Source organism: Astyanax mexicanus, chromosome 25, assembly GCF_023375975.1.
Source record: "Astyanax mexicanus isolate ESR-SI-001 chromosome 25, AstMex3_surface, whole genome shotgun sequence".
Taxonomy (NCBI): Eukaryota; Metazoa; Chordata; class Actinopteri; order Characiformes; family Acestrorhamphidae; genus Astyanax; species Astyanax mexicanus.
The window spans coordinates 21,099,855-21,126,883 of NC_064432.1; the positions used below are offsets into that span (position 1 = coordinate 21,099,855).

The following is a 27,029-nucleotide window of genomic DNA, read 5'->3' on the forward strand; positions in this document are numbered from 1 at the left end:
AAAGGTCATATATTGTTCATTTTATTTGTCTGATTAAAATATTACCAAGAGGGGAGGCAAGAATCATTTATTGGCAATGTGACAGGACTTACACTTACAAAACTAGAACATCATTAATAGAGGCATGAGCTGTGAACTGAGCTTTCCTTTCTTTTTTAGGTAATGGAGATATTCACAGTGTTTAATAATGTGAAGTATACGTTCTTACACTTCAGATTACAGATACTGATAATATAAAATAGGTCAAATAAAATTATCACTTATAACCACAATGTCATGAAAAAAAAAGGGTGGGGCTTAACTACACGCACAGTTTAGAATGGAGTTGTGATGGAGTTAAAAAAAGGCTTTCTTTGTTAACGAGGGCTGTGACTGAAATGGGTGCCTATTTATGTTTAAGTGTAATATTGAGTACAGAGGTCATTTTTTATATTGTAAAGTGGGATTTGAAGGCACTATAAAGTCCAACATTCCAGTCTTAATTTATAGTGCGGATCAAAATGCATTGTGAGTCTTGTTACCAAGCAAGTGCCACATTTCCTCAATTACAAATACAACCAACTGAAATTGGAATGAAACTAGACAATCTGGCAACACAGCGTCAGTGGACACTGTAAACTTCACATATTTCCCCTTTTAGTTTGTCTCGTGTTTCTACATAACGGTCAAATATCACTGTAGAGCACAACAGCACAGTGCTGTAACTAACTAATTCAGGGCTTAGCCAATCACATTTGCTAAACAAATAGTCTCTCTATATAGTGCACTACTAATTAGGGAGTAAAGGTCAATTTCAGTCACAGCCTTTTTATGTTTTTTAACCTCACATGAGCTCATAAACCGAGTGCATATACCCTTCCAAGGAAGAAAAGAAAAAATATATATATTCCTGGTATGTTGAACCATCATACATAATTTCACCCATAAAACTAATGGAATATGCTCACACTATATAACAGCACTCCTTAGGTTGTGTGGGACCTTTCTTCTGGTGGGAGGGGGAGCATTGGAGCAGCACCACATACATAAGTGTACATAAAAGTGTGGAACTGTCATGGTAATTACCTTAGGTACGATGTATCATACGTATACGATATAATATGATACGATATAATAAAGTGGAAATTACCTATAAAAAAAAACCACAACTTTTCAATATTGCCCATTGTGTTTGATTGAAATTTAGCCAGCATTAAGAAAATGCACTGCTTATCTATTAATAATAATAATAATAAAAAAGTACTCTTTAAAAGGGTGTAATAGCATCATCACTGATTACTTCTACTTCAAGGAGGAGCAGCTAGATAGGAGTGAGTAAACAGTGTTTAAAAACTCCAGCAGCACTGCTGTGTCTGACAACAGGTATAGAAACAAGGATGTTTTTTTTTTTTAAATAATATGACTGATCAGTGTATATTGGGGGCCTACAATGTCCGTACAATGGAATTAATAATTATATAACACTGTAGGTTTTTGCAATTATTTCTGTAACAATTTTTTTTACAGAGCGTGTTCAAATGTGTCAAATTACACAAAACATCTTTGGTGGCTAGATACTGAAACTCAAAAACAAAACAAAACAAAAAAAAAATCACATGGCAAGAAAATCTAAATCTGGTTGATAGAAAAACAAAAATAACAGCACCTGAGGAAGTTCTGCCTTATGCTGTTTGGTTAAGACTCACTCGATACGACCTCAAAACAGACCGCCGTGGCCACACAATACAACATACGAGACATCTCAGCAGGTCATAGGTGCCAGGCTGTATGGAAGCAAGAAGGAAGTCAATGGGATACAGGACACAGACAAAGGAAGATGATCGATCTTGAGCTGCACGTTCTTAGGCTACGTTCACATTTCAAGCAAAAAAAAAAAAAGAGTCAGTAAATGTTGCATGTTTTTGCAACATTTACTACATAAAACACTAGACAACAGTTTTGTATTATATACCATATATATATTTTTTTCCACAATCTGATTTATTATTATTTTAGTTTTTTTTAGAGTGCCTGTTTCAATAAAAATATCCATATTTGATGCCAAGTTCTGATGTGTATATATATATATATATATATATATATATATATATATATATATATATATATATATATATATATATATATATATATATATATATCACTAACAAAACCAATGCGATATATCGCAATTTCAATATTTTCTCCCATCCTTCTCTATATCAAATCTAGCACCACATAAAAAGGCAGCTCCAATCTCATTAAAAGGAAAAAAAATAAAACTACATCTGTATTTTTTTTCAGATTTGCTCTACTTACCAACTGAGTAATGTGAATGTAGCCCTAGTTTGAAGTGCTAAAATCCACAAACTGGGTAATAACTTTTACTACAGTTTACATCGCATACATCTTTCACATGACAGTGTTAACGGTCTATACACAGCTTCACACTAATGTCTTCTTAAAATATGAAAATAAAGTTGCTTTGGATTTATTTTAGAAAACACTCAATACTATGAATTTCTGAGGTATACAGCTAGCCAGCGGGGGGCATACAACAACACTTAATTACTGCAACGCAAGAACTGATTGGTTGTCGCCTGGGTTTATGTATGCAGCATGTAGAGTGCTACATATGATACATGATGGCAAATGAAAATTCATCTTATATATCAAGTCAGTATATAAATATCTGTTATATACTGACTTTTTTTTTTTTTTTACTTTTTGTATTTTACTTAATTATTGGCAAATCGGCCAACAGAAATGCTCCAAAATTCTAAAACAATCTGATCGCTTCAATACAAATTATTCAAACATTTTCAATAAAAAAAGTTAATTTAGCTTAATGTTCTATGTTCATATGGCCAAATATTTGTACTAGTTTAAAAGCACTGCTACTTGAAACAAGTAGAACTAGTCTAGTGATGGGCTGATACACCCTTATCAGTTGTGATCAGATTCCAGTATTGCCAACACTGACACAGAATCTGACAAATACCTCTAGTTACTTTAAATTCATTGCCAGGGCTCCAAACTAATGCCGTATGTATAAAACTACTGTAATGTATAAAAATACAGTAGTAGCACACAGGGCAGAATTAAAGCTCTTTAAGGAAGACTGTATTTAGTTCGCAATAAATCCCTTCAACATAATTGCCCAAAAAATTAGAAAATTTGCCTACAAGGTATGCTGAAAGTGGACAAAGGTTGAGGATATATTGTGGCCAGAATGGGTATAGAAGTATCGTTTTACTTTTGTAATTGAAAATATGGTGCAATTTCATAAATATGTACCAATACTGGTCTTTAAATACTAATAAATCTGTAAACCTATGATTTTTAGTTGCAGGACAGCAGACAAAACGGTCCGGGCACTTTTGAAGCTTTATTAAAAAATATAAAACATTAGTCTGGAGCCTTGATTATCATTGCTAATTTGTGTTTAAGCTTATTTGTCATCACTGGAGCTCACCGGAGCCCTATTAAACTTCCATTAATAAACTGAATAATCAAAATATTTAGGAATTAGAAATATTATGTATATTAACTAGACTTAAGAGTTTTTCATTTGCCAAGATGTTCGTTTGTCAGGGAACATTTATGGACTTCTAGTAAAGCAGCACACTCCATCCAACCTTTCTCTCACACATGCATGCACACACTTGCATTTAAGGGTTCTGAATGTCATGGCTATGATTTAGATCACAAAATCTTCTCATATGCATCACAAACACTCTGGTTATGGAATTATGGATTACCCAGGCCTGTTGCATAATTTCCACAAACAATATGGAGGTTCCTGTGAGTTTCTAGTGCACTAAAATCCTGCTTTTCTTTTCTTTTTATACAAATGTGAGAAATAAAAAATAGCTGCATATTGCCTATGCATTTAACGTGTGCACACAAACATTCATATCAATGTCCCTCACACTCTTTCTCTCAGTCTTAATTTCCACATGCTTGCTCTCTTCACTCATTCACTCACTCACTCACCCACCCACCCAGTTTATCACAAAACACTAGTAAATCACAATCACAATTACAAGTAAGGGCCATTTTAGTGTGTGCAAACACAATAAGTGCTAGAAAACAAAAGGGGTAGGGGCCTCTTTTCAGAGAACACCATAAAAAAAAAAACTTTATACTCATTGTATCCAGGGGCATATCATCCGAATAATCTGTGGAAGACTTTTGTTCTGGGAAAATTAAATATTTAAAGGATTGTTTTTTTATAATATAAAAAAATGTTGGCACTTAAAACAAATACTGGGGATACACTGGCCTACAGGGCAGAGGTAACTCTCTCCTTTTTTTCCTGTATCTACTGTTAAAAAAAGGTTAAGATTAAACAAATTAAACAGTTCTTTTGGAACCAAAAATGATTATCTGAGCATCTCTCATTGCCTGTTTACAAATGGCATTAATATGCATTTTTGGTGAATGCAACAGATTTCACTTGTCTGCATAAAAAAAAAAGTCAGGTGTAAAAGCCCCCCAAGATGTACTGTGGTCAGATTACGACAGGATCACTTAAAACACATTCAGAGGTGACGAGAGATAAGAGGATTTCATCCGAGTGTAAACAGAATGCTTTCTCTGTGATCAAATTCAGTAAAACAAGTGGAAATACTGCACGTCTGTGTCAATAGAAACTTTATGTTAATACAGGAAATTGTTATTGTGGATCATTAAAAAGTGGGTTTTCATCAAATTAAATCACAATATAATTCTGTGATTAATCACCTTTCCTTGCTTAAGAATAAGCTTTTGATGATAGGTATTTAAATGTGAACAAAATAACTATTTTTATTGGAAGTATATTATTGGATTGGATGTTGGATCTCAACAAAATGCAGTCAAAGTAGATCCAGATGCTATCCCGACACAAAACGCATATTAATGCCAGTGTGTAAACAGGACCTCAGATTCTGGGAAAACATACAATAAAAAAGAGGAACAGCTACATTAAAACTGATTCTGAATCTTTCAGAAATTCTTGAAAACACACCCAAGACATAAAAATCCTAAAAGACATAAAGACATAAAACCAGAACTAAACGTGAAAGCTTATAAGCTTATACTTTTCATGCAGAGTATAAAATAATATTAGCTTTCTTATTTTGTTCCTTTACACCTGGATATTTACATGGTATAGTACACGAATCTGTACAGGTAGTAAAGACCGACTTCTCAGACAAGGCGGAGAGTTTTCCTCTCATCCGAGAATCACACGAGGACCACACTCCTGAATGTCGATGCTTAAATAAATTACAAAAACACACCAAAACAAGACCTTGGTTTGAAGGGTGCTGCTATTCGTTATTGCAGTGAAATGTTTGGAGTCCTGGCTGGTTGCTGTGAGAACCACCTGGCAGTGTCGGATTCCACGTTGTTGCCAGAGCGACGGGGACTCCGTTATCTGACCCGCCGGCGTCACCACAAGGAACACAGGCCTTTGTCTCCAGGGTGGGAGGAGCTAGCCAGTGCTCTCCAAATATTACTACTACTGTTTGTTCACAAAAAAGAAAAACAGCACCATGGGTCAGGAAGTGGAGTTCCGTCACTGCGACTGAGCGCTGGAGCTCTCAGTCCGGTGGGATGAGGGGGGTTTCTGTGGTTTTTGAGTCTGAGGTTTTAGTTGCTGCTGTTGGGATCGTTGTTGATGTTGCTGCTGTTGGGATCGTTGTTGTTGATGCTGCTGCTGCGGCGGCTGTTGCGGTCGCTGACGTTGTTGCTGTGGTTGCTGCTGCTGCGTTGTGGTGAATGCACCCTGCTGCTGAATAGGAAAAGCCTGTAGAATTAGCTGCGTCGATTGGTTGCCATGTAGAATTCGAGTGCCCTGAAAGAGAAAAACACAAGCATATCAAATACGACCATTATAACACCATGACTGCCAGTGATAAAGGTTGATCACAATTATTTTAGGGACAATATATCATCCAAAAAAAATAAATAAATAAATAACATAATAATAATAATAATAATAAAGTAACTGATAGCTAAAAGATAATAATTGTGATATCTAAAAAATAGAGTAATTCAGATACCTAAAAAAATGAGTAATTGTGATACCTAAAAAAATTGTACATTTTTTAAAAGTTATTGTGATACCTTAAAAAAAGAATAATTGTGAGACCGAAAAATGAGTTAAATGTGATAGCTGAAAAATAGGTTTGTGCTACCTAAACAATAGAGTAATTGCAATATCTAAAAAATGAGTTATTGAGATAGGCCTAAATAAATACCAACATTTATACAAAAAGCTGTGTTTTTATTAGTGGTGTCAATTGATTAAAACAATTTAATAAGATTAAAATCACAACAAAATTCTGTGATTATCTCGGATTAATCGCATTTGTTTTTTTTTTCCAGACGTGAATTTTATAGTGGATATTTAAATGTAAATAAAAGAATGAATGTAAGAAATGTAAAATGTAATTACTGTTTATTAGTGGTGTCAATTAAAATAATTAAAACTTTTCAATTAAAACTTTTTTTTATTGTATTGGCAATATGCCCATCAAGGATATCATCACTGCTTAAAGAACACAGGCCCAACTGTACATTTCAATGCAAAAATTAGTGTAAAAAATCCTGATAATCTGAATTGTGTGCAGCAAAAAAATAATGTGTGATTTGATATATATATATATATAGGATTTTCTGTTTATGTAATATGCATACCTGTAGGAACTGCTGCTGTTGCTGTGGCTGCGTCGCCCCCTGCTGTTGAGCTGACTGCACTGCGGGTGCTTGTGTTTGAGAGTCTGACTGTGCAGCTACCTGTGGCTGCAGGGCTATGGTCTGTGTCTGTCCCTGCTGCTGTGCAAACGGGCTGTAGGCTGTCACCACCTGACCCATAAACATTGTAGTGGGGACCATCACTGTACCACAAGCCATTGGAGCGGTTACTAACTTAGTCACCAACTGCTGTCCTGCAGGAAACCTAAAAAATTCATCAGTGACAAAAGAGAGAGATTCGTGAGATTTGTTATTCATCTGTTGTTGCTCTTTTTTATTAATATTTTAAACAAATTCAAATGTGTTTTAAACGTGTTTAAGAGCATCAGAAAGAGGTGGAGTTGGTATACAGTAAATAACCATATCATACCTGTCAAGTCTCCCGTTTTGGCCGGGAAACTACCGTATTTTACTCCTCTTTCCCGCCGTCCTCCCGTATTAGTATTTTCCCGTAAATTTCCCGTATTATACTAAATTAAAAAAAATATAGGCCACAGGCGACAATGCACTGTGTGTCTCTTAACCAATCGTGTTGCCGGTTCAAGGAGAAAGTCCCGCCTTTCCGGAGAAACAGCCAATCAGCTTGCTGGTTTTGAGGAGCGCAGTTTAGTGTGGGGGAAGCCCCGCCCCTCCCCTCGCTGTGAGTTCAGGCAGCTAGTCGGAGCAGCTGTCGTTAAAACTAATCTGGATATACGGAGATTTTTCTAAAAGAAAGGTAACTAACCATGTAAACTGTGATGAGATTGTTTCTGATAGCTGGTTAAAAAGACTCTTCTCTGAATCAAAACATAAATTAAACCCACTGTGTGTTTAATAAAATCCAGCTTGTGACTCAGTTAGCTTAACTTTTGAATTAGCTAGATAGATATTCAGGGTTTGAGAAAAATCTACATACATATAATGCCCTGCCCTGATGTGCCTGATCAGCCAATAACTATAATTTCCAAACTCTATTAGTTCAGGGCTAGTTTTAGGGTTTGTTAGAATTTGTTTAAATCTCAAGTATTGTGGTGTAATGTATTATTTAGAAGGGGTAGAAGAGATGGTTGAGCTGGAGAGAGAGAGAAAATGTGAAGAGGGCTGAAATTAACTGAACTGATCAGGAGTGGACTGAACGATAGAAAGAAGTATTAATGAAAGATTATTAATTGTGTAGGCCCCTTAGGACTATTATTTACTAATGGAATATATCTGATCCATGTCCTTTTTGTAAATTTGTGCACCCTTCAATTTCAATTTTAAATCTATTAAAAAAAAAAAAAAAAAAAAAAAAAAAAAAAAAAAATTATATATATATATATATATATATATATATATATATATATATATATATATATATATATATATATATATATATATATATATATATACACATACACATATTAATTTTTAGCCCTCGTTGGGCTGTTGGGGCGGCGGAAAAAATCCCTTATTTTTAAGTCCAAAACTTGACAGGTATGCCATATTTGAGTATTGATCTAATTCATATTATGGTAATAACTACTTAAAGACAACTAAGTAAAGACAAAAATATGTTAAAAAGTGAAGGTCAGCCGAAAAACTTCAATAACTTTAAAAGTATCCTCTTGTGCAGTCACGAAGCTAGCACTCATCAGGACCTCCTCGGGAAAGGAAGAGTTACCAGTCTCACAAAACACAGGTTAACAGCACCTTAAATAAGAGCCATCTAAATGCTAAATGTAGTTTGGATTGTTTAACACTTATTTTTACTACTTATGTGTTCCTTCATAGTCTGGATGACTTTAGTATTTCATTTACAATGTAGAAAAAAAAAAAAAAAAAAAACATTGAATGAGAAGGTGTGTCCTAGCTTTTGACTGGAACTGTATTTATCTTATTTTATTTAGATTTTATTTATAATTAAGATGCTGTATTTCCCTTTATTAATCTATACTCTACGCATTGGCTAGCCTACATTGTAAATAGAGGCCACCCTCAAACGCACTCAGAGTTTAAATAAAGTTTAATTGCTTGAGTACATTTGTGTGTGGGTGTACCTGTTAATGGAAGCTCCTTGGTTGACACTCTGTGCCAGGGTGCTGGGTATCTGCACCACGTTGGCATTGCCAGGCTGACTGATCATCATTGTGTTATACACTGGAGTCCTCTGGAACAGAAACAGAAAGGAGATTTAAAAAAAAAAAAAGAAAAAAAGAAAAAAAGATGAAGAAAAAAAAAAAAAAAGAAAAACAAATGGCCTCCAAAATGCTGAATCACCCCAATACAATTACCATAATGACGTGATATCAAGGGCAAGACCATAGACAAATGTTCTGATGTCATCTTTAATGGATTCTCTGAACAGCAATTGTGCAAATGTCAGAGACAGACAGCAGAAAAGCATTAGATCACTCCAGTACTTCAGGGCTGAGATGAGCCTTTATTGACTTTTATAAAAACTGTCTATTCTCCCAAGTCTGAAGCATGCATTCTCTATTTGCACTGCCTTTACCTTAGGAGTACGAACTGATAGCTGTTCAACATAGTTTAATTCCTTTTTTATCTAAAAAAATGCACATGCTATTACAAAATGGTTGCAATAAATTATTAGTGTTGTCTTTGCGTTGTATAAAGATATTGTCTTTGTGTGTGTGTGTGTGTGTATCTGGTTAGTTTTTGGACACTCACTTTACTAGGCTAAGTGGTGTACTCTAGAGAGGGGAATCTGGTTAGTGGTCAGATATTTATTGTTCAGGGCCAAGTAATGTAACTCTAGAGAGAAGTACCTGGTTAGTCGTATTAAAAGTCTTTACTCTGCTTCCTCCAAAATGTTCATTAGTTTTACGCATTTTACAGTAGCCTGGCTGAGTTTGAGTTTGTCATTAAAAAAAAACTAATGCAGGACGCATGAAGGCCCTGAACCCTTTTCGTCCTTGACTCAAAAGACCAGACGAGAGAACAGAACAGAGCAACTGTATTAACTTAAGTTCTCTACAAACATACACATACTAGCTACCAATTCTGCTCTACAGTGAAATTATTGGATATAACAGAATAAGAAATGAAGTTTCATGCAGCTATCGGTATTCAAGTTTCTAAGTAAATCGATGCTAAGAGTGTCTAACCTGTGTAAGTACAGAGCCTTGTTGATTTTGTTGCTGAGAAGCTGCTGGAGCCTGCTGCTGGGGTAGGATGTGCTGAGTTCCACTGTGGGCCGAGCTTGTGACACTCTGGCCTTGAATGGCCACAACACCAGCTTGTGATGTTGCACCTAGCACCGAAGCTCCACCAACCTGAGGAACCTGCACGTTTATGCCACTCCCGGACTGCTGCAGGAACATCTACAACAAAAGACAAGAGGGTCACCCTGCTGTCGATACAGGTTCAGGACCAGTTGTTGCATTAACAGTGATTTTAGGTAGATAATTACCTGAATCCCTGAGCCCTGAACTCTCTGTAGCTGCTCATGTATTTGTCTCAGTTCTTCCTGCTGCTTCTTAATGTTGGCTTCGATCATCTGCGTCCTCTGCTCCAGCTGCTCCTTCAAATGCTGCATGGCGTTTACCTGCGCAGAATACTGTTTTACACACACACACACACACAACCACGAACACACACACACACACACACAGGCAAAATGACTTCTCTATGGGAACTACACACAGCAACGTGTGCATTTTGCAGGTTGATACAAAACCTCAGACTCACCAAATCACTTTGTTTAATAATGGTGAGCAAGGCAGAAAGCCAAAGAGGTAGACAGTTAATCTAGGCTGGTAGTCTCATTCCTACCTGAGCACTGGGTTGTAGCTGTTGCTGCTGCTGGTTGACTTGAGCAGGAGATGAATTTTGTGTGGTGTTCTGGGAGCTCACAGTCTGTTACAAAAAATAAAAATAAAAAATGTGGCGATAATTGTGAGAGAGAGATTAACTTTTTTGGTGAGTTTTAGTGCATTTCCTTAATGTAAAATGAGCTTAAAGTAGATATCCCCCTAGATCCAGATCCTATTCTCATAATCTGTGGGTGCCCCCTTCTTTTCTATCGATGTTTCCATACAAAGTTCAATGCATAGTGAAGGAAATTCAGCAATATAATACTGTAACAAAATAAATATTATATTTTGTACACTTACCAAGACCCTGATTTTGTATAATATAATAAAAAATATAACAACAAAAATTAAAGTGTAAAACATTTAGTGCAAGCATATGAACTGCAAACACACAATTTAAAATAAATAATAATAATGGGCTCCATATATCCAGGATTAAAGTAAAATAAACAACGCTGGACAGATATAATGTTTTTGTAGTAGATCTTTCAATAGGAAATGAGAGCAGTGTTAATTTTCCTTTTGTTACAAGCAGCAAAAAATTGTCTCTCAATGCCCATATGGCCCTAAAATAATATCCATTTAAGGGTATTTTTTGTGATGCTTCAAATTGTCAAATACATTTCAAATGCCACATCCCTAATCTATAATGACCCCACAAAGAGGCACAAACCTTACACATTTTTATACTAGGCACTAATGTAACACACCTGATTCAACTTAACCATTAAACCCTTTATAATAAAGCCTCACTCTCCTGCAGCGAGGAAAGTAAGTTCAGTGTAAAATGTATTGATTCTTTAGAATGTATCATTATTAATAACCATCCAGTGCATTAACAGAAAAAAAGCAAGTCTCAGATGAGCACGTATCGACACCTAATCCCACCTGGCCACTGACTGAAGCAGACCGCTGTGATGTCATATCAACAGTGGGGGGTCGAGGAGGAGTGCTCACATCCATCTGCAGCTTAGAGGGAGTGGCTGGGGGCACAGAGAGGGGCACTGGTGAGTCATCAAAACGTGGATAAAATGACCAGTTTTTATTCATGCTGGTGAGTCATCATTAGAGTGCAGTTAACCCAAGCTTCTGGAATAATGAACAGCAGAGCATACTGGGATATCTGTCATCAAAAGGCCAAGACAGCATTAATACACAATATTAGACAATTACAGAAATTACTACATGAAAGTAGTATTACTATTCCAGGTGACTCTACCTCATGAAGACATTGAGATTAAAATACCAGTACAGAGTGTGCAAATCTGTCCTCAAAGATAAATGTGATACTTAGAAGAATCTAAAGTATAAAACCTTTTCTGGTCTGTTTAACAGTATAGCTTTAATATCTTTAATATTATATTTACAATGTAAAAAATCATAATGGTGTGTCCAAATGTTTGCCTGGTACACCCTTTGCTCTGATTACTGCTTTCCACACTCTTGACATTCTCTCAATGAGCTTAAGAGGTAATCACCTGAAATGGTTTTCAGGTGTACCTTATCAGGGTTAATTAGTGGAATTCCTTGCTTTATCAATGGGGTTGGGACCATCAGTTGTGTTGTGCAGACGTCAGATTACTACACAGCCCACAGCCCTATTGCACAACTGTTAAAATTCATATTATGGCAAGAACCAATCAGCTAACTAAAGAAAAACGAGTGGCCATCGTTACTTTAAGCAATGAAGGTCAGTGCAAAAACTTTAAATGTGTCCAAGTGAAGTCGCAAAAACCATCAAGCGCTACAACGGAACTGGCACACATGAGGACCGACCCAAGAAAGGAAGACCAAGAGTCACCTCTGCTTCTCAGGACAAGTTCATCAAGAGTCACCAGCCTCAGAAATTTATAGAAGTTAACAGCAGTTCAGACCAAAGACCAGTTTAATGCCACACAGAGTTCTAGCAGCAGACCCATCTCTAGAACAACTGTAAAGAGGAGACTAAGGCGCAAATCAGGCCTTCATGGTCAAACAGCTGCTAGAAAACCACTGCTAAAGTGAGGCAACAAGCAGAAGAGATTTGTTTGGGCAAAGAAACACAAGGAATGGACATTAGACCATTAGTGGAGATCTTTCGTTCCAACCGCCACGTCTTACTGAGACGTAGAAAAGGTGAACAGATGGAGTCTACATGCCTGGTTCCTACTGTGCTGTTCAAGATTTAAAGACTGTTGGAAAATTATTGCAGCTGATCTACCTCTTAAGCTCGTTGAGAGAATGATGCCAAGAGTTTGCAAAGCAGTAATCAAAGCAAAGGGTGGCTATTTTGAAGAAACTAGAATATAAAACATATGCACATAAAAAAAAAAATACAATACAGCTTATTTCTAAAAAAGGGCAAAAGGCAGCTTACAGGTACACGTGCTGTCGGACACGGCTGTGTGTGAGGACTTTCGGGAGCTTCGTGAGGACGTGGACGGCGAGCGGCTGCGATCAAAACGCTCCAGTGCTTCCTTAAGGCTGGAAGTGTTTAACTGTGACTCAGAGCCTGAATCCTGTGACTGCTAAAAACAGAAACATGGAGCAATACACTTAAAAATCTGAACCGTGAACAGAAGGAGGTCTGATTTTTCAATTTTCTGATTCCCTCACCTTGTCTGCTGTGAGCTCAGGAGGAGACTCCTCAATTCCCATCTCTCTCCTTTGCTCTGCTCGCACTTCAGCATAGCTACCATTAGAAAGAGAGGAAAGAACAGAGGAAGAACGTGAGAAAACTTTTGTTGACATCTTATGGAAAATGTACTGTACATTATTCAGAATCACACATTATTAACTCCATCATACCTCATTGGTCAATGTGTGCCTAGGCCTGTACCGATAAGAACTTTTAGTGGACAATATATCGTCTCAGAAATCACTGCGACAAATAATAGTCATTTTATTTATACTTTATTTTATTCCACACTGTGTGTATGGACGCACAGGTATCGAAGCGCTGGTCTGGTATTGCATTATTGACTAAAACACTGTTCACTGTTATATATGTGAACAAACATACAAATAAACACAACAGACGATATCACAATTACCAAATACTGTTGCGGTAATGTCCATTTATTGTACGATAAGTCAATAATGTAATTAAAGGGACAGGTCTGTGTGCCAGACATTACATTATTTTGTTATTATTTATTTTGTTACATTAGTATTATTATTATATTTACAAAATCAGAAGTCACTGATGTTTACAAAAATACTAAACTGAACATCTGAAACTGTTATATAAAACATCAACATGTATTTTGTTTGAGTAGCATATTCTTAATATTGATCAAATATTTTTTTAGTGTTTTGTCAGATCACCAAGAACATTGCTAATGCAAGAAATACACTGAATTACTGTAAGATTATTTTAAGGCCATATTGCCCAACCCTAATTCACACAAGCAATATGAAGCAAATTTCTTATCTTTTAGATCAAGGGTGTGTAAAATGTACCTGACAACAGTGTGTGTGCAGACGATGAACTCGGGCCGTGAGTTCCACTGATGGTACGTGATGTAGTAGTGAGTCTGGAGCCAGATCCACTGCTGGCCTTTAGTGAGGAACCGATAATAACACGACTTTCCCTTCCCAAACTGCATCACTGCAGAGACACAGACAGAGAAATTACATTAACCTTTGAGGAAACTGCACAAAACGATAATGTAACAACTGCATATTTAGGTATAAATATATTTGTTATATTCATGAGATTATCTGATAATTAAAATCATTTCTTAAGTAGGCACACCTTATTTCTTATTTTTGTAAGGTATTTTCAAGGTATGAGACTTGGAAGGGATTTAAAGCTGCCGTATTAAAAAATTGGCATTTCTTGCTCCTGAGCTCCCCATACAGTCGAGAATTTAATTGCTTTCTTTGATTAAAACACTAAAGGGCACGCTTTACACATCCATTTCTGGACAAGCTGAGAGGAACAGATCAGTCACTGAAAGTAAAAGTAGCAGGTGGACTAAGGCCTCTGGAGAAGCAACGGTAGCAGAGTTACTGTCCCTATAACACAGGAGTGAAAATGCTACACAATGTGGATTTAAAAATATTTTAAACTAACCATCAGCCAACTGAAAACTGCTAACATGGTCATATAGGATGCTTAAAAAGTAATCAATACAAATCATTATAAAGGTCATCACAGGATCTTCAGGTATGTCTTTTGTAGGCAGACACAAATCTCAAACCTTCTTTCTGAAGGCTTCAGAGAACCATATTGATCTGGCTGTGATGATATCTCTCAATACATCCTTCTCCAATGTCCTCTTTAACAATAGTCTTATTATCTGCATTTGCTGATGTGGTGGGCCAATTCCAAACCATCACTGATTGGTGGAAACTTCACACTAGACCTCAATCAGTTTGGACTGTGTGTCTCTCCACTTGATTTACAAATGAAATGCTGAATTTACTGATGATCAGTGATGGTTTGGAGAGTCATGTCATCTGCTGGTCTTGTTCGACTGTGTAATATCAAGTCCAAAGTGCAGCCTTTTCCTGGAAAATCTTACAGCACTTCATGTTTCCCTGCTGATAACTTTTATAGAGATGCAGATTTCACTTTCCAGCAGGACTTGGCACACTGCCCACAAGTACCAATTGGTCTTAAAATTTTCAGAGAATCTGATATTTGGGTTTCATCAAGAATGGAAGAAATAAACACTTCTTATGAGCGTCACATTTCGAACTGAATTACTGGAATAAACTAACTTTTCAAATGACTTTTTAGACGCACTAGTACGTGGTGGTTGCATTACTCACATTGCTCATGGCATTTAGCCAGTGACTCCAGATCGTCTACATGATAGTAGTCATATCCAGACGTCCCCAGGACTTCAAAGGGCAGATAGCCAATAATAGGAGGAGCTCTGTAACAGAAAAAAATACATAGAATTAAATAAATATACATCAGCAACGCACAAAAACAAAAAACACTAAAGCAGTGAGCAGTTTAACAAAGACAACAGCTAGATCAGTGCATTGTCTCCACTACGTTATATTTTGCAGCAGTAGACAGATGCAGGGAAAATATTGAGACGGCTACTTCAGTTTTTTTTTTTAAACATCATAAAATTACAATTAGAAAACTAGGAAGAAGGCTTTTAATTTGGAATTTTCTGAAGTATTTTCTTTGTTAAAAATCAAGAGAACCACAATATTACCATAGTTTAATGGGTAGTTGCAATGTTTTATGACTATGTTCTTCAAAACAATAAAAACAGTAATATGTTTTTTGTTGCTAGCTTCCCGTTCCATCTTAAATGACATCAATTTAAGGAGGAACAGAAAAAAAGAAGCAAATTTTAGCTCCCCATCACAGAGGACTCATAAAAGGTTGTTCTAATTCTAAGGGGAGGATTTCACTCCTTCCCCTTGTATCTCTGTTTTATGCAGAAGGGTTACACTTAAAAACAAGGGTTAGGGTTACAAAAGAGAAGAGAAATGCCATTGGGCCTTTGTTTTAGGGCCATATAGCCCAACCCTAGCTAAAGCCACACAATAGAAGGCAGGAGAGACAGATCGGAGACAGTAAGTACCTGTGATCTAACAGGAGAAATTTCCACTCTAAACTGTGTCGAGATGTAAACTCTTCATTGGGATCCTCCACTGTACACATCTCCTACAAACAAAATAAATCAATAGAGTTAATCAAAACCTGTTTCAACATATCACAGACAGCCAATCAATGAGCGACACATGCTAATCAAACATCTGCTGTGCATGTTCAATAGTCTAACAGTAATCAATGCTCATTAAAGCCAACATCTCTCTCTAAAGCTCTAATAATCAATATTTACCAAAGACTAAACCAAACTATGACTCCAAATGCATGACCTCATTTACTAATCAGCAGACCTAAAATACACATCTCTAGCTCATGAAGAAGATTACGCATGGTACTAATCAGTTACTGCCAGTCAATAATCACTAGACAAATTGTGTGTCTGTGTGCATTTGCACATCTGTGTCAGAAACAGGTGCAACATAGACATATATGTATTTTTTGGACTGAGATTAAAATATAGCTCTGGGGAAAAAACCTCTGGAATAAAATCAAGAGAAAGATGGATGATCACAAGCCATTAAACCAAGCTGAAGTGTCTGAATTTTTGCACCAGGAGTAAAGGCATACAGTTATCCAAAAGCAGTGTGTAAGACTGGTGGAGGAGAACATGCCAGTATGCAAGAAAACTCAGAAACTGCTTTTTTTTAAAGTGGTCTCTTAATTTTTTTTCAGATCTGTATTTTTTCTTTTAACGTAAATTTTAAAAAACTGTGTAGTGCAAAACTAGGCATAATCCCTGTTTGAGAAACCACTACATGTGGTTTGCAATGTATCCATTTATAACAATATGTACAGCAGGCAACATAAAAGTGTGATTAACTAAAATAACGTACTTTGATGAACTGTGGCTTTGCTAGCCGTACGGTCGCCACAAAGCACACTTGGTCATCGAAGGCTGGACGTAAGGACCTCTGAAGAACTCCTTCTAGGCCGTTACGAGTTGTACGGGGCACTGAAAAAAAAAAGAAGAGATGGAGATGGTTATTGCCTTTTGTGATATTTACGTCTACAAAGCAAGCTTTTGAGACTGCAGCAGTACGTGGATGAGAAAAACTCTCCTGACACAAATTTTTGTTTGTTTGCGTTTTGTACCATATCAGCAACATGTTGGCCCTTTTATGGCATCGACAATGTTTATGACTTGAGCATCACAGACTTAAATCAGTGTCTTCCTTTATAGTACTTCCAGAAAATGAAGTATTTTAGCTGGTGGACTCTTTTCAAAAATAGTTCTATCTTGTCTATTAAGGAAGTGCATATTGCAATTAATATTAATGATTGGGGATATTTCATACAGTTTATTTTGTGTCCTGCTGCAATAGTGCACTAAAATGTGCATTTAGAAAGAGTAGGTGATCTGGTTGATGGACCAGTTCATGTAATGTAACGTTATGTTGTCAAAGTGCAAAATGAAGTAACGAAGGGCCAATAGTGATCTGTGAACACTGAACAATAGTGAACACTGCACCCCACCACCATGACACCTGGCCTTCTGGACTGTTGATCGTGGTGCTGACAACAGTGTCTCCACACACAGATCAGACTCAAACAGGACAAGTGCAGGACTAAGCCATTCTCAGTCACTCTGTGACCGTTTGGCACAAGTACCCAACAAGTTTCATTCCTGTGGGTTGATTCCTTCTAGGTGCATCTTATAGACAAAAAGTAAAGATATCTGTCTAATTTACATCTGTTATGGCTTCTATAAACAAAAACACTTACCGTTTGTTAGCGCCTTGAAGTTGCCGATAAATTTCACATATTCGTACACGGGCGGCTCTTTGGGGTCCATCGAGCCTCTGAGCATGTGACAGCAGAACTCTAACTGGTTCTTAGCTGGAAGAAAAAAAAAAATCAGAGTAGAACATGTTTGTTGTATTCAGCACTACAGGACATACTTTATTAAGAAACATGGAAAGCTGTTATAGATGCTCAACTGCATAAAGAATTAAAAGACTAGGCAAGGCCAGAACCTCAAATTTTAATATCAGTATTGTTTGACTTTGATGCATCTTCAAGCTTCTTCCTTTACAATAATACTGCATGCAAAGACACATGTCCACATGAAACAAAAATGACTTGAAGAGGTTGGTTCTTGTCAGTTTTCTAATTTTAGCCCCCAAATTTGAAAGGGCAATTACCCCATCCATTCACCGGCACTCCCCCAGATCAGTAGCAATGTTCCTAACACTAGGTAGATAAAGACAGACTTTCTTCTTCTTTTAGCCTCTTGTCCAACTGCTGCTGATTTAGCATCACTGGGTAGACAGTGAACACAGAGGAAAGCTCCAGATCCATGGCTCTGATACATTAGCCAACACACGCAGATGTTAAAAGACATTACACTAGGAGTGAAGTGAGGAGAAAGCACCATCCACCCACCAATAGAGAGCAATTGTGCTCTCTCAGACTCCAGCTGCTGAGGACATGCAGCATGAATAGAGGTTCGAACCAGCGACCCTCAAATCACAGTGCAGCTGCTGGTGTACTGACTACTGGTCTACAGACTATTGTATAGAATACTGACAATAGAACTGATATTTACAGCCATAGTTTTGAACAATAGACGAATTTAGATCAGGCTGAAATTATTATTGGCACATATAGAAGTACAGTAACGCAGTCAGTGAAGTTGAATCTTAACTGCACTCACTTTTAAGGAAATCCGGGCTGATGTTTTCACAGTCTGGGTGAGAAGACAGAGCTTTGTACACTTCTGCATGCTCTCCAATCGGAAGGAAGTTCAACAGGTTCTGATCCACCAAATCTGACTGTAACCAACAGGCAGACACATTACGTTAGACATAACAACACAAACAAAAACGCTATTCTCTGTATTTTGAGAAATTCCATGAAGATACATTTTTGGTATATTAGCAAAAACACAAAAAAGTCACACTTGCCTGGTAATTATTGACCTATACAGCACATTTACCACTAGGTAAGCCACAATATCATTTATTTTTTATGGAATATATATTGTCCCACCAATAAATGCGATAACCGATACTAATGTACTAATGCAATAATAATGCAGTGAACACTTTACTTTTAAATGGAAAATTCAGGGTGAAATGAATACATAATAGAGTATAACCTTTTGTTGAATAGCCCACATCTATTCACCCACAGCATTCTGAAATGCAGCGCTTTAAGCTGATGCTCACAGAAGATTTCTTTTTTTTCTTCTATTTTCTTTAGCTAGGCAGATTGTCCCACCCATTTGGCTACTATTTAGCTGTATATCCCCAAAGAAATTACATTTTTTACAACATTAACAAACTAAAAGTAGCTCCTCATTTCATCAGTAGAATTCCAGGGGCCCTGACATTTAAAATGAGGCACTGAGAATTATAAACCTCATGGGAGAACAAGCTAAAAGCACTATATTTCGGAATGCTGGGGATGAACGGATGTGGGCTATTCATCTGAGAGACACACTCACAGGCAGATGTCCAAGCAAAGACGTGACACTTTCAGAGACATAGATGACATTCCCATCTGTCAGAATAGCAAGAAAGAACCCGTCCAGTGCCTAAACATCAAGCGAAACAGAAAGTGAGAGTGAGTGTTACAATGTTTTAGCACATCATTGCGGGTTACACACAGCCTAAACATATAACACATCCAGTGAATCTCACCTCCAGCATGAGCTGTGTGAACTCCTCGTTGCTAAGAAACGGGGGTTTCCAGTCCTGCCTGATCTCGCTCGACTCTGACTGTGCTGCAATTTCTGCAGAAAAACAATTTCACTCACATCAGTTATCAGTTGTGCGCTTTACGCCGTTGTGTTATACACCTTATTCTGCATGATAACCAGGCAGCCATGTTTGTTTGTTTTACTTTATGTTAGAACTGCCGGTGCAGCAGCAGATCATTGAGGTCCACCCACAGTAAAGATAAAAGCAGTAGAACAGAGGGTCAAAATAAGTGAAAGAAGAGAGTGATTTTGCTTGAACAGCTGATATGTAAATACAACACAAAAAGGTCAGTGTGTTGAGGAGCTCGGTTTAAAGGAAAGGGAGCTGCATTTGTGGTTGAAGAACCTAAATTTGAAACATCCACACAAACAGCCATATGTATGCTCTCATCACCTCCACTAGAGCATCCTCACCCCGAGAAATGTCTCAGTTCTGATGATCCAGAGAATCAGACATGTCAGGTTTACCTGCTAGCTCTAAAGTTAACATCCTCTCTGACAGCCTCACAGCACCTGACGAATCTTTTTCATAAGCAAGCTTCCCTTCACAGAATCCCTAAAGCAGATGAATGAATGCTTGGGTGGATGTTTTAAATTTAGCTCCCTCAATTCTTCAATCTTTGGAAGGGGGTGGACATTTTAGTGGTGCCCCCTTCTTTTTGTCTTTTTGTGTGTGAAAGCTATTTAGGTGTGCTGTAAATAATGGTAAATGACATCACCTGTTTAAATGATGGATTAGCAAAGCTAGGTACTTTATGATCAGTGGCCACAGCAGTAGCTACTACAGACTGCATTCGCTTTAAATATTCCAAACACAAATGCGAAAAGAACTAAAGAAAGTGGACAGGTCGGAATAAGGGATAATTGGTCTGTATTTATCATATACAGGGTCTGGACCCAAGCCAAGTCTCTTACCCAGAGATATACTATACTATTGTGATTTGTTTCAAAACAAAATTAAGAGCTGTTTGCTCAATATCTCTGTTGTGACTCAAAACATTTAAGGTTAGACTCCAGGTTTCATTGTATAACCTTTTGGTTTGGTTCAAACTTAATGCATTAAAAAGCAGCTGTAATGGACACCAGGGATGCCCTCCAAGGGGAACAACCAATTCACATTTGAAGATGGTTTGAGATGTAAGAATAGCAAGAATCACAGTAGTGTTGTAATGAACTATCACAGTTCGGGAGGGGGGCACATTTTATTCCATGTAGGCACATGCTGTCAACACCATTTGCACTTGCTGGTTGGGCAGAAAAGTAGGAGGTGTTCTTGAGATGTTTATTTTGCACAGTGTGTGTGTGTCACCTTTGTGTTTGCGCAGGTAGTCGATGCTTTTCTGCAAGATAGTCGACTTGTCCATCTTGCGGGTGTTTCCAGGCAACATGGTGCCCAATTCTTTGATGAGGACATTGAACTGGTCTCTCCTCCTCTTCTCAGATTTATTCCGGGAAACTCTGAATAGGCCAAAACAATAACCCATCATGCTTATGATATCTAATACAAACATTCATTACAATAAATATCCAAGAATATTATTTTCTCTTACCGTTTGGCCTTATCTCTGTCATCTTCCTCCATCAACCCATCAAAAATGCTGCCATCATCCCTGCGGGGAGGAATCTTTTTAAAATACTGTGCATGTGTGCAATCACCTTCACAGATTTCCAAGAAATATGTGATGCAGATTGATGGTATTCTATCCAATTATCTCCCCAACTTAGCTTGACAACTAACCTACAAATCACTTGCAACACTTGGAGGATAAGGACAAGCACATGCCTCCTCTGATACATGTGAATTAAGACCTGTACTCTTTTTCAACTGCTGCCAACGTAGTAATAAGGGGAGACAGAGAGAGAATCATCCAAACACCAAGTATAATCCATGCTGAGAAAACACATTCCACATCTAAGCACATTCCATTGGACCATTAATAACTCTATTGTACAGTACTACCTTTTAAAATAAGTATGGTTAATATATCTGTACACAGAGCAACAGCTTAACTGAATTAAGTGCAAGCTATGAGCCTAAAACTGATACTGAAACTGCAAGCCTGGCCTGAATTCACATCATCATAGATATTCATCAATAGATATTATAGCCTAGGGGTGTATGAAAATATCAAAATATCAACAAAGGTTTGAATCTTGGATCACGCTGCTTCAGCAGCTGGAGTCAGAGAGCACAAACGGCCATGCACGGCCATGCATCAGGGGTCATCACTCCTATGGGGATCCGACACTTTCCTTCAAATATGCTAAATGCCCAGTGATACAAAATCAGTTCAAAAAGAACCAGTAAACGCCTTCAAATGTATTGGAGGAGGCATATGCTAGCCTTCACCCTCCAAATAATGGGGCATTACTAGTGATAGGGGGATTTATTACAAAATAGGATCTATTGTTTTTCTCCCTGTAATGTCCCATTCTGAATTTTCTGCTGTCTGTTTGCCCAGTAACGATACCCCATATCGGATCAGCACAGCCATATCGACTAACTCTGGAGTTAAGTAAAAAACAGTGCTATATTAAATAAATAACAGCAAAACTCTGCAGTACTGTAGTGTTTCTAAAACTGAATGGCAGACACATACCTGTCTATAGAGCTCATAGTGATGATGTTTCATGGGTCAGTCTGCAGAAAATACATTTGAAGCTTCGGGAAGACATTTGAAGTTCAAGTGGCGGAGGGCCTGCAGAAAAGAAACACATATATAATCAATTACTTAAGTGTCAAGATTCAATAAAATTTTATTTATATTGGGCTTTTTACAACAAGTGTTTTACAAAGCAGCTTTACATAGATACTGGTCTAAGCTGCTTATGAGCGAGCACCACAGCCATAGTGCCAACAGTGACAAGGAAAAACTGCCTCATATTAAGAGGAAGGAACTTAAAGAACTTAACCAGAAATCAGTAAGAGGAACCCATCCTTCTCTGGTTGTCCCGAACAGCACAAACAAATAAAATAACAAAAACAACAGTTCAGAGAGATAATGAGGAAATATAGCTAATGTAAAAACAGGTTCTGAGTTATGAGTGTGAGCATGTGCTGGGCATATACTCAGTGTTAATGTTTGTCCAGGCAGTTTTAGCATCAATATGTACACCCATTTTATTTTAGAATAAAAATGAAAAGGATGCATGCAAACGTTTGGGCACCTTAGCAGATTTGAATTCTCAGATAACTTCTACCAAAGTCTCAGTCCTTAATTAGCTTACCAGGGCTATGGTTTGTTCAAAATCATCCTAGATCCCATGTTTTTTTTTTTCTGCGTAAAAAGTAAAAGTAAGTCTTGATATACTATGAAAACTTTTATGAATTTTCATTTAACATTTCATGTTTCATTAAAACAATTTTTAAACGTAAGTGTCGCTTGCTATGAATTAATTAGTTCAAATGGGAGCAAATTCTAGAAACTAGAAGCAGTTTACTGATTACCTGTGGAAGGGTATGCAAGTCAGCTCAATAACCTCACAGAACTAGTGGCCTTTTGTTAGGTATAATAGGTGAAAACCCTTAAACAAAACACTTAACAAATTACTGGTAAGTTAGAGTATATTAAAATGTTTCCAAGCATGGGGGTAGTAACTGTTCTGGTGGCTCTCCCATCAGAACACAACCTAAAACGAGTGTTAGCAACAAGTACTGGACAAGGCTGGTAGTAGTGTGGGACGAGGCTAGTAGCTGCTACAAACATACATAGTTCTCCATTTTGCACTGAGTTAGCTAGTATTGTATTTTATTTCATACGTTTTTTTCTTTTAAATGGAAAAAGTACTGCACCTAAGTGGGGAGAGGGCAAATTATTCTAATAAATGACATCAGTGTTTCTGCTAGTTACCATTCCTGCAAAGACACAAACTGTATATTTATTCTAAAAACATAGGTGTCACATATGGTACATGAGTTGGAACAAAATAGCAATTGTTAAAACAGATGAATATAAAGATAAATAAAAATAAAACTGATTTCAAGATAAATTCATAACATTTAAAGGGGAGTACGAAAGTAGCGGCAACAGAATCTAGAGTGCAAAGTTTGCTATAGCAGCATGGATAAGTGTGAATGAAGAGCAACAAGATAAAATGTCTCAGTGTGAGTAAAGTGACAGTGTTTATTAAATGTGTAATGTTCCTTAAACGTGTCAGTGCAGTGTGTTGGCTAGGTGGAGTTTAAGAGTCTTTAAGAATCTTGTTGTTTTGCACTTGATGCTCCACATATATCAAGTATAAGTATTGAGATACTTAAGCAGGTATCAAGAGTTATAATTTTGGTATTGTGACAACACTAGCTAGTAAGCCAGCCAGCTATTTCTGATACTACACTAAGCCTAAAAACAACCTAGCAAAATTAGACCTCCATTCACATGGCCCACACACACACAGTTTTACTTTTTACTTTACTCTCACTCTAAACGTGTCTAAATGTGGCGGGAAGCTGTGGTATTCTGGCTCTTTAATAAACTCGTCGTTAAAACAGAGAAACGCGTGAACTAGTGCGAGACTTCTTCGTCCAGCTACTTTATCTCACACTCGAGCATCCCCGTGTCCTGCCGATTTGTGCTCCTTTGCCAAAACGTGCTACCACAGTGTATATTAAAGTAACACAAACATCAAAAACATGCTACTACTAGGGCTCGGCGATATGGCTCTAAAATAATATCACAATATATCTTTTTTTCAGGTTTTTGCATTACGATATTCTTGGTGATAGGACATGAGATTTTTAAAATAATTTTTAAGAGTATACTACTGCACTAAAATATTTTGTATACAAATTTAGACATTCAGTAGAAGCAAAAATTAATATAAACGTTTGTCTTTGTCTTAAACAGTATCTTACCAAGATTTTAATTTGTATAAAACAATAATTGTGTAACAAATAAAAACGTAGCTAACACATAATAGTAACCACAAACATCTTTCACAGAACTAAAGTGCAGAATATTTAGTGCCTACTTATAACAGTTAACAGTAAATTGAAAAATAGACGTCTTTTTACAGTATTGCAAGACCAGGACTTTATAATCTCGTTTGCACGCTTTAATAAGATGTGGCCACAGTTTATTTTTCATTATTTTTGAATGTCTTTTTATTATGAAGTTTTTTTTGTAATTAACCTGCCATTTACACATTTATAGCTAAACAGTGAGCACAAACTGTATAATGTATAGCCTACTTCACTAAGGGAAAACTATAGAAGCATGAAAAACACGTGAAAATTTACAAAACAGGTAAAAAAAAAGGTGTTGGCGCATGCGCACAGCCGTGCAGTAACACATATAGATGGATATCACAACTTGATACAACACCGGGGCTCAGAAGCGAGTCCCTCGCGCTCTAATGCCAGCATAGAAACACAGTGCGCGCGGCTAACGAGGCTAAACTGCCTCAGAGCCATTAAACAGAGACCTAAATAAAACGTCCATTAAACGGTAAGACCTTGACGCGTGCACGCAAGCACACACACACATACATACACAAGCGCGCGCGTACTCACGCAGCTCCGCTCCGCTGAATGTGGGTCAGCGGGCCTACCCGCTACGGAAGCTCCAGTCAGCGCCGCAGCCCGGCTGCTCTGGGCTCTTCCCGCCCGCCAGGCCGCTCTCAGCCGTTCAAAACGCCCCGCTTCAGACCCAGTCCTCGCTCTCCGGGCCTCCCCGTCCCGCAGCGGCCCGTCCCCGCACTCTGAACACCGCCGAACCGCAGAGCTGGAGGCTAAAATCCACCACACGGGGCCTAACCTAGCTAACCTACTTTCATACGTTGTCGCTCAGGAGTCGCGGGCATGCGCAGTCCGGGTCCAGGGGGGCAGTATTTCGCGAATGCCCCGCTGCGCAGTGCAGCGTGGAGCAGGAAAAACACGCTTACTACTTTCGGCGCAACACTGAAGTTGCATGTTTTGGCACTTAAGCGTCAAACAAACTGCTGGTTCTTTAAAAAAAAAAAAAAAGGAAAAGGACATTAACTTGCACGTCTTAACTTACATATTCAATGAGTTTGATAGCGTAATCAATGCTTTTTTTTTTAATTAATAATTTAATAATTTTCACATCTCCTTTTCACAAATTTCATTATAATCTTTTAGCTTTTTAAAAGTCCAGTCCATATTCTAAACATTTTTATTTTATTTTGGGATACTTACTGCAGTGAATGTGGTATTTTGCTAAAAGTCTAATTATATTTATGGCATCAGAGAAAGCTGAACTTAAAATAAAATGTTATTTGCATCAAAAGAAGGAATGTTAAGTTTGATATTAATCCAATTTCTAATGTCCGTCCACAAATGTTGTGTATATTGACATAAAAAAGAAACAGACAAAAAATGCTCCAGAGATTCATCTTCTTTACTTTAGGAGATATGGCAAAAAAATTTACAAATCAGGAATGAGCAAAAGTCATTATTATTTTATAATTTGTTTTAGACAGGAAAGTGACCCCAGATATGTCAGGGAAGAGCAGGTCGGCTTTTAAAGACGTCATTAACGCGACGGGGCGCAGTCCAATCTCAACGTGTTCCCTACTCCCTAACTATATAATGCACTACCCTCCATAGTAGCTGAAGACATTAAACAAAGGTCCTAAACATAACGAGCGCACCAGCTGATAGATGGTGGTTCATGTCTGGTATAAATACAGTGATACGTGTCTTTCTAATAGTCGTGTATCGCTGTATTTGGGTGCAGAAACCATCATGTCTTTTTGCTGTACCTAGTGTACTCAATATGGAACAGGGAGCGGTTTGAGACGCGCCCGCTCTTTAGCCCGTGTGAGGAGGAGGCATGAGTGTGTAGCTCGGCCGCTTCAGTGAGCGGCTTTACTGAGTTCTCGGGTTTAATGCGGAATATCGGCCAACATTAACAGGCGATGCTGCTCCGGTTTAGAGGAGCGCTGCTCTCCGGAGTGCGGGGATATAACTACCGACTGTTTTCTGTATCGAGAAGCGCTTTAAGCCCTAAAAAAGTAAGTGAAGTCTGGCCGCCTGTAGGTTTATAGGTGTTCTGTCGATTTGCACTACCCTGCCAAAACACGCTACCATTTAAATAATAATTACTAATTACTGTATATTGTATTAAATCATTAAAATCAAAATTTTCTTGGAAAAGAAACTGTAAAAATGTGAGTTGACGCATGCGCAGTGCCGCCAACTAACACATCTCGACGTAGAGCACAAGTCGTCAACCAACTAGTTAACTACAGCTCTGGCATAAATTAAGAGACCACTAAAAAATTATGAGTTTCT

The 27,029-nt window shown here is 37.6% G+C and overlaps 2 protein-coding genes across 4 annotated transcripts in view; one reads left to right on the forward strand and one right to left on the reverse strand.

Moving 5' to 3' along the window:
- Positions 1–25,589, reverse strand: clockb (clock circadian regulator b). Of its 2 annotated transcripts, none has more exons than XM_007230246.4 (21): positions 25,287–25,589; positions 22,378–22,476; positions 21,328–21,387; positions 21,087–21,235; positions 19,719–19,810; positions 19,523–19,612; positions 18,731–18,848; positions 17,800–17,913; positions 16,911–17,029; positions 16,049–16,131; positions 15,273–15,379; positions 13,956–14,103; positions 13,110–13,185; positions 12,871–13,018; positions 11,403–11,497; positions 10,474–10,557; positions 10,112–10,258; positions 9,807–10,022; positions 8,739–8,848; positions 6,664–6,925; positions 1–5,818 (listed from the first exon to the last, which is right to left on the reverse strand). In XM_007230246.4, the coding sequence occupies exons 2-21, from the start codon at positions 22,392–22,394 to the stop codon at positions 5,540–5,542; spliced, it is 2,514 nt and encodes an 837-aa protein (XP_007230308.3). In that variant the 5' UTR covers positions 22,395–22,476; positions 25,287–25,589; the 3' UTR covers positions 1–5,539. The 2 variants fall into 2 exon arrangements, with proteins under 2 accessions (XP_007230308.3, XP_007230307.3); XM_007230245.4 differs by having other exon boundaries at positions 12,871–13,021.
- Positions 25,113–27,029, forward strand: part of lap3 (leucine aminopeptidase 3) — a 12,138-nt gene continuing 10,221 nt past the window's right edge. The window contains exon 1 of one of the 2 annotated variants that reach the window (XM_022682053.2): positions 25,113–25,221. Coding sequence is in view for 1 of the 2 variants with exons in the window: in XM_007230247.3 (XP_007230309.3) it covers positions 26,654–26,749 (96 nt within the window). In the remaining variant the exon portion in view is untranslated. Of the gene's footprint in view, positions 25,222–26,546; positions 26,750–27,029 lie in introns of those variants that run through there. The other variant, XM_007230247.3, reaches the window with a different exon arrangement.

Excerpts from the sequence above, each read along its gene's own strand:
- clockb (XM_007230245.4), bottom strand. Across the intron at positions 18,849-19,522 it reads CTTTGCTTGGACATCTGCCT|TCAGATTTGGTGGATCAGAA; the intron begins GTGAGTGTGTCT and ends TGTTGGTTACAG. Across the intron at positions 5,819-6,663 it reads AACAGCAGCAGTTCCTACAG|GGCACTCGAATTCTACATGG; the intron begins GTATGCATATTA and ends TTTCTCTTTCAG.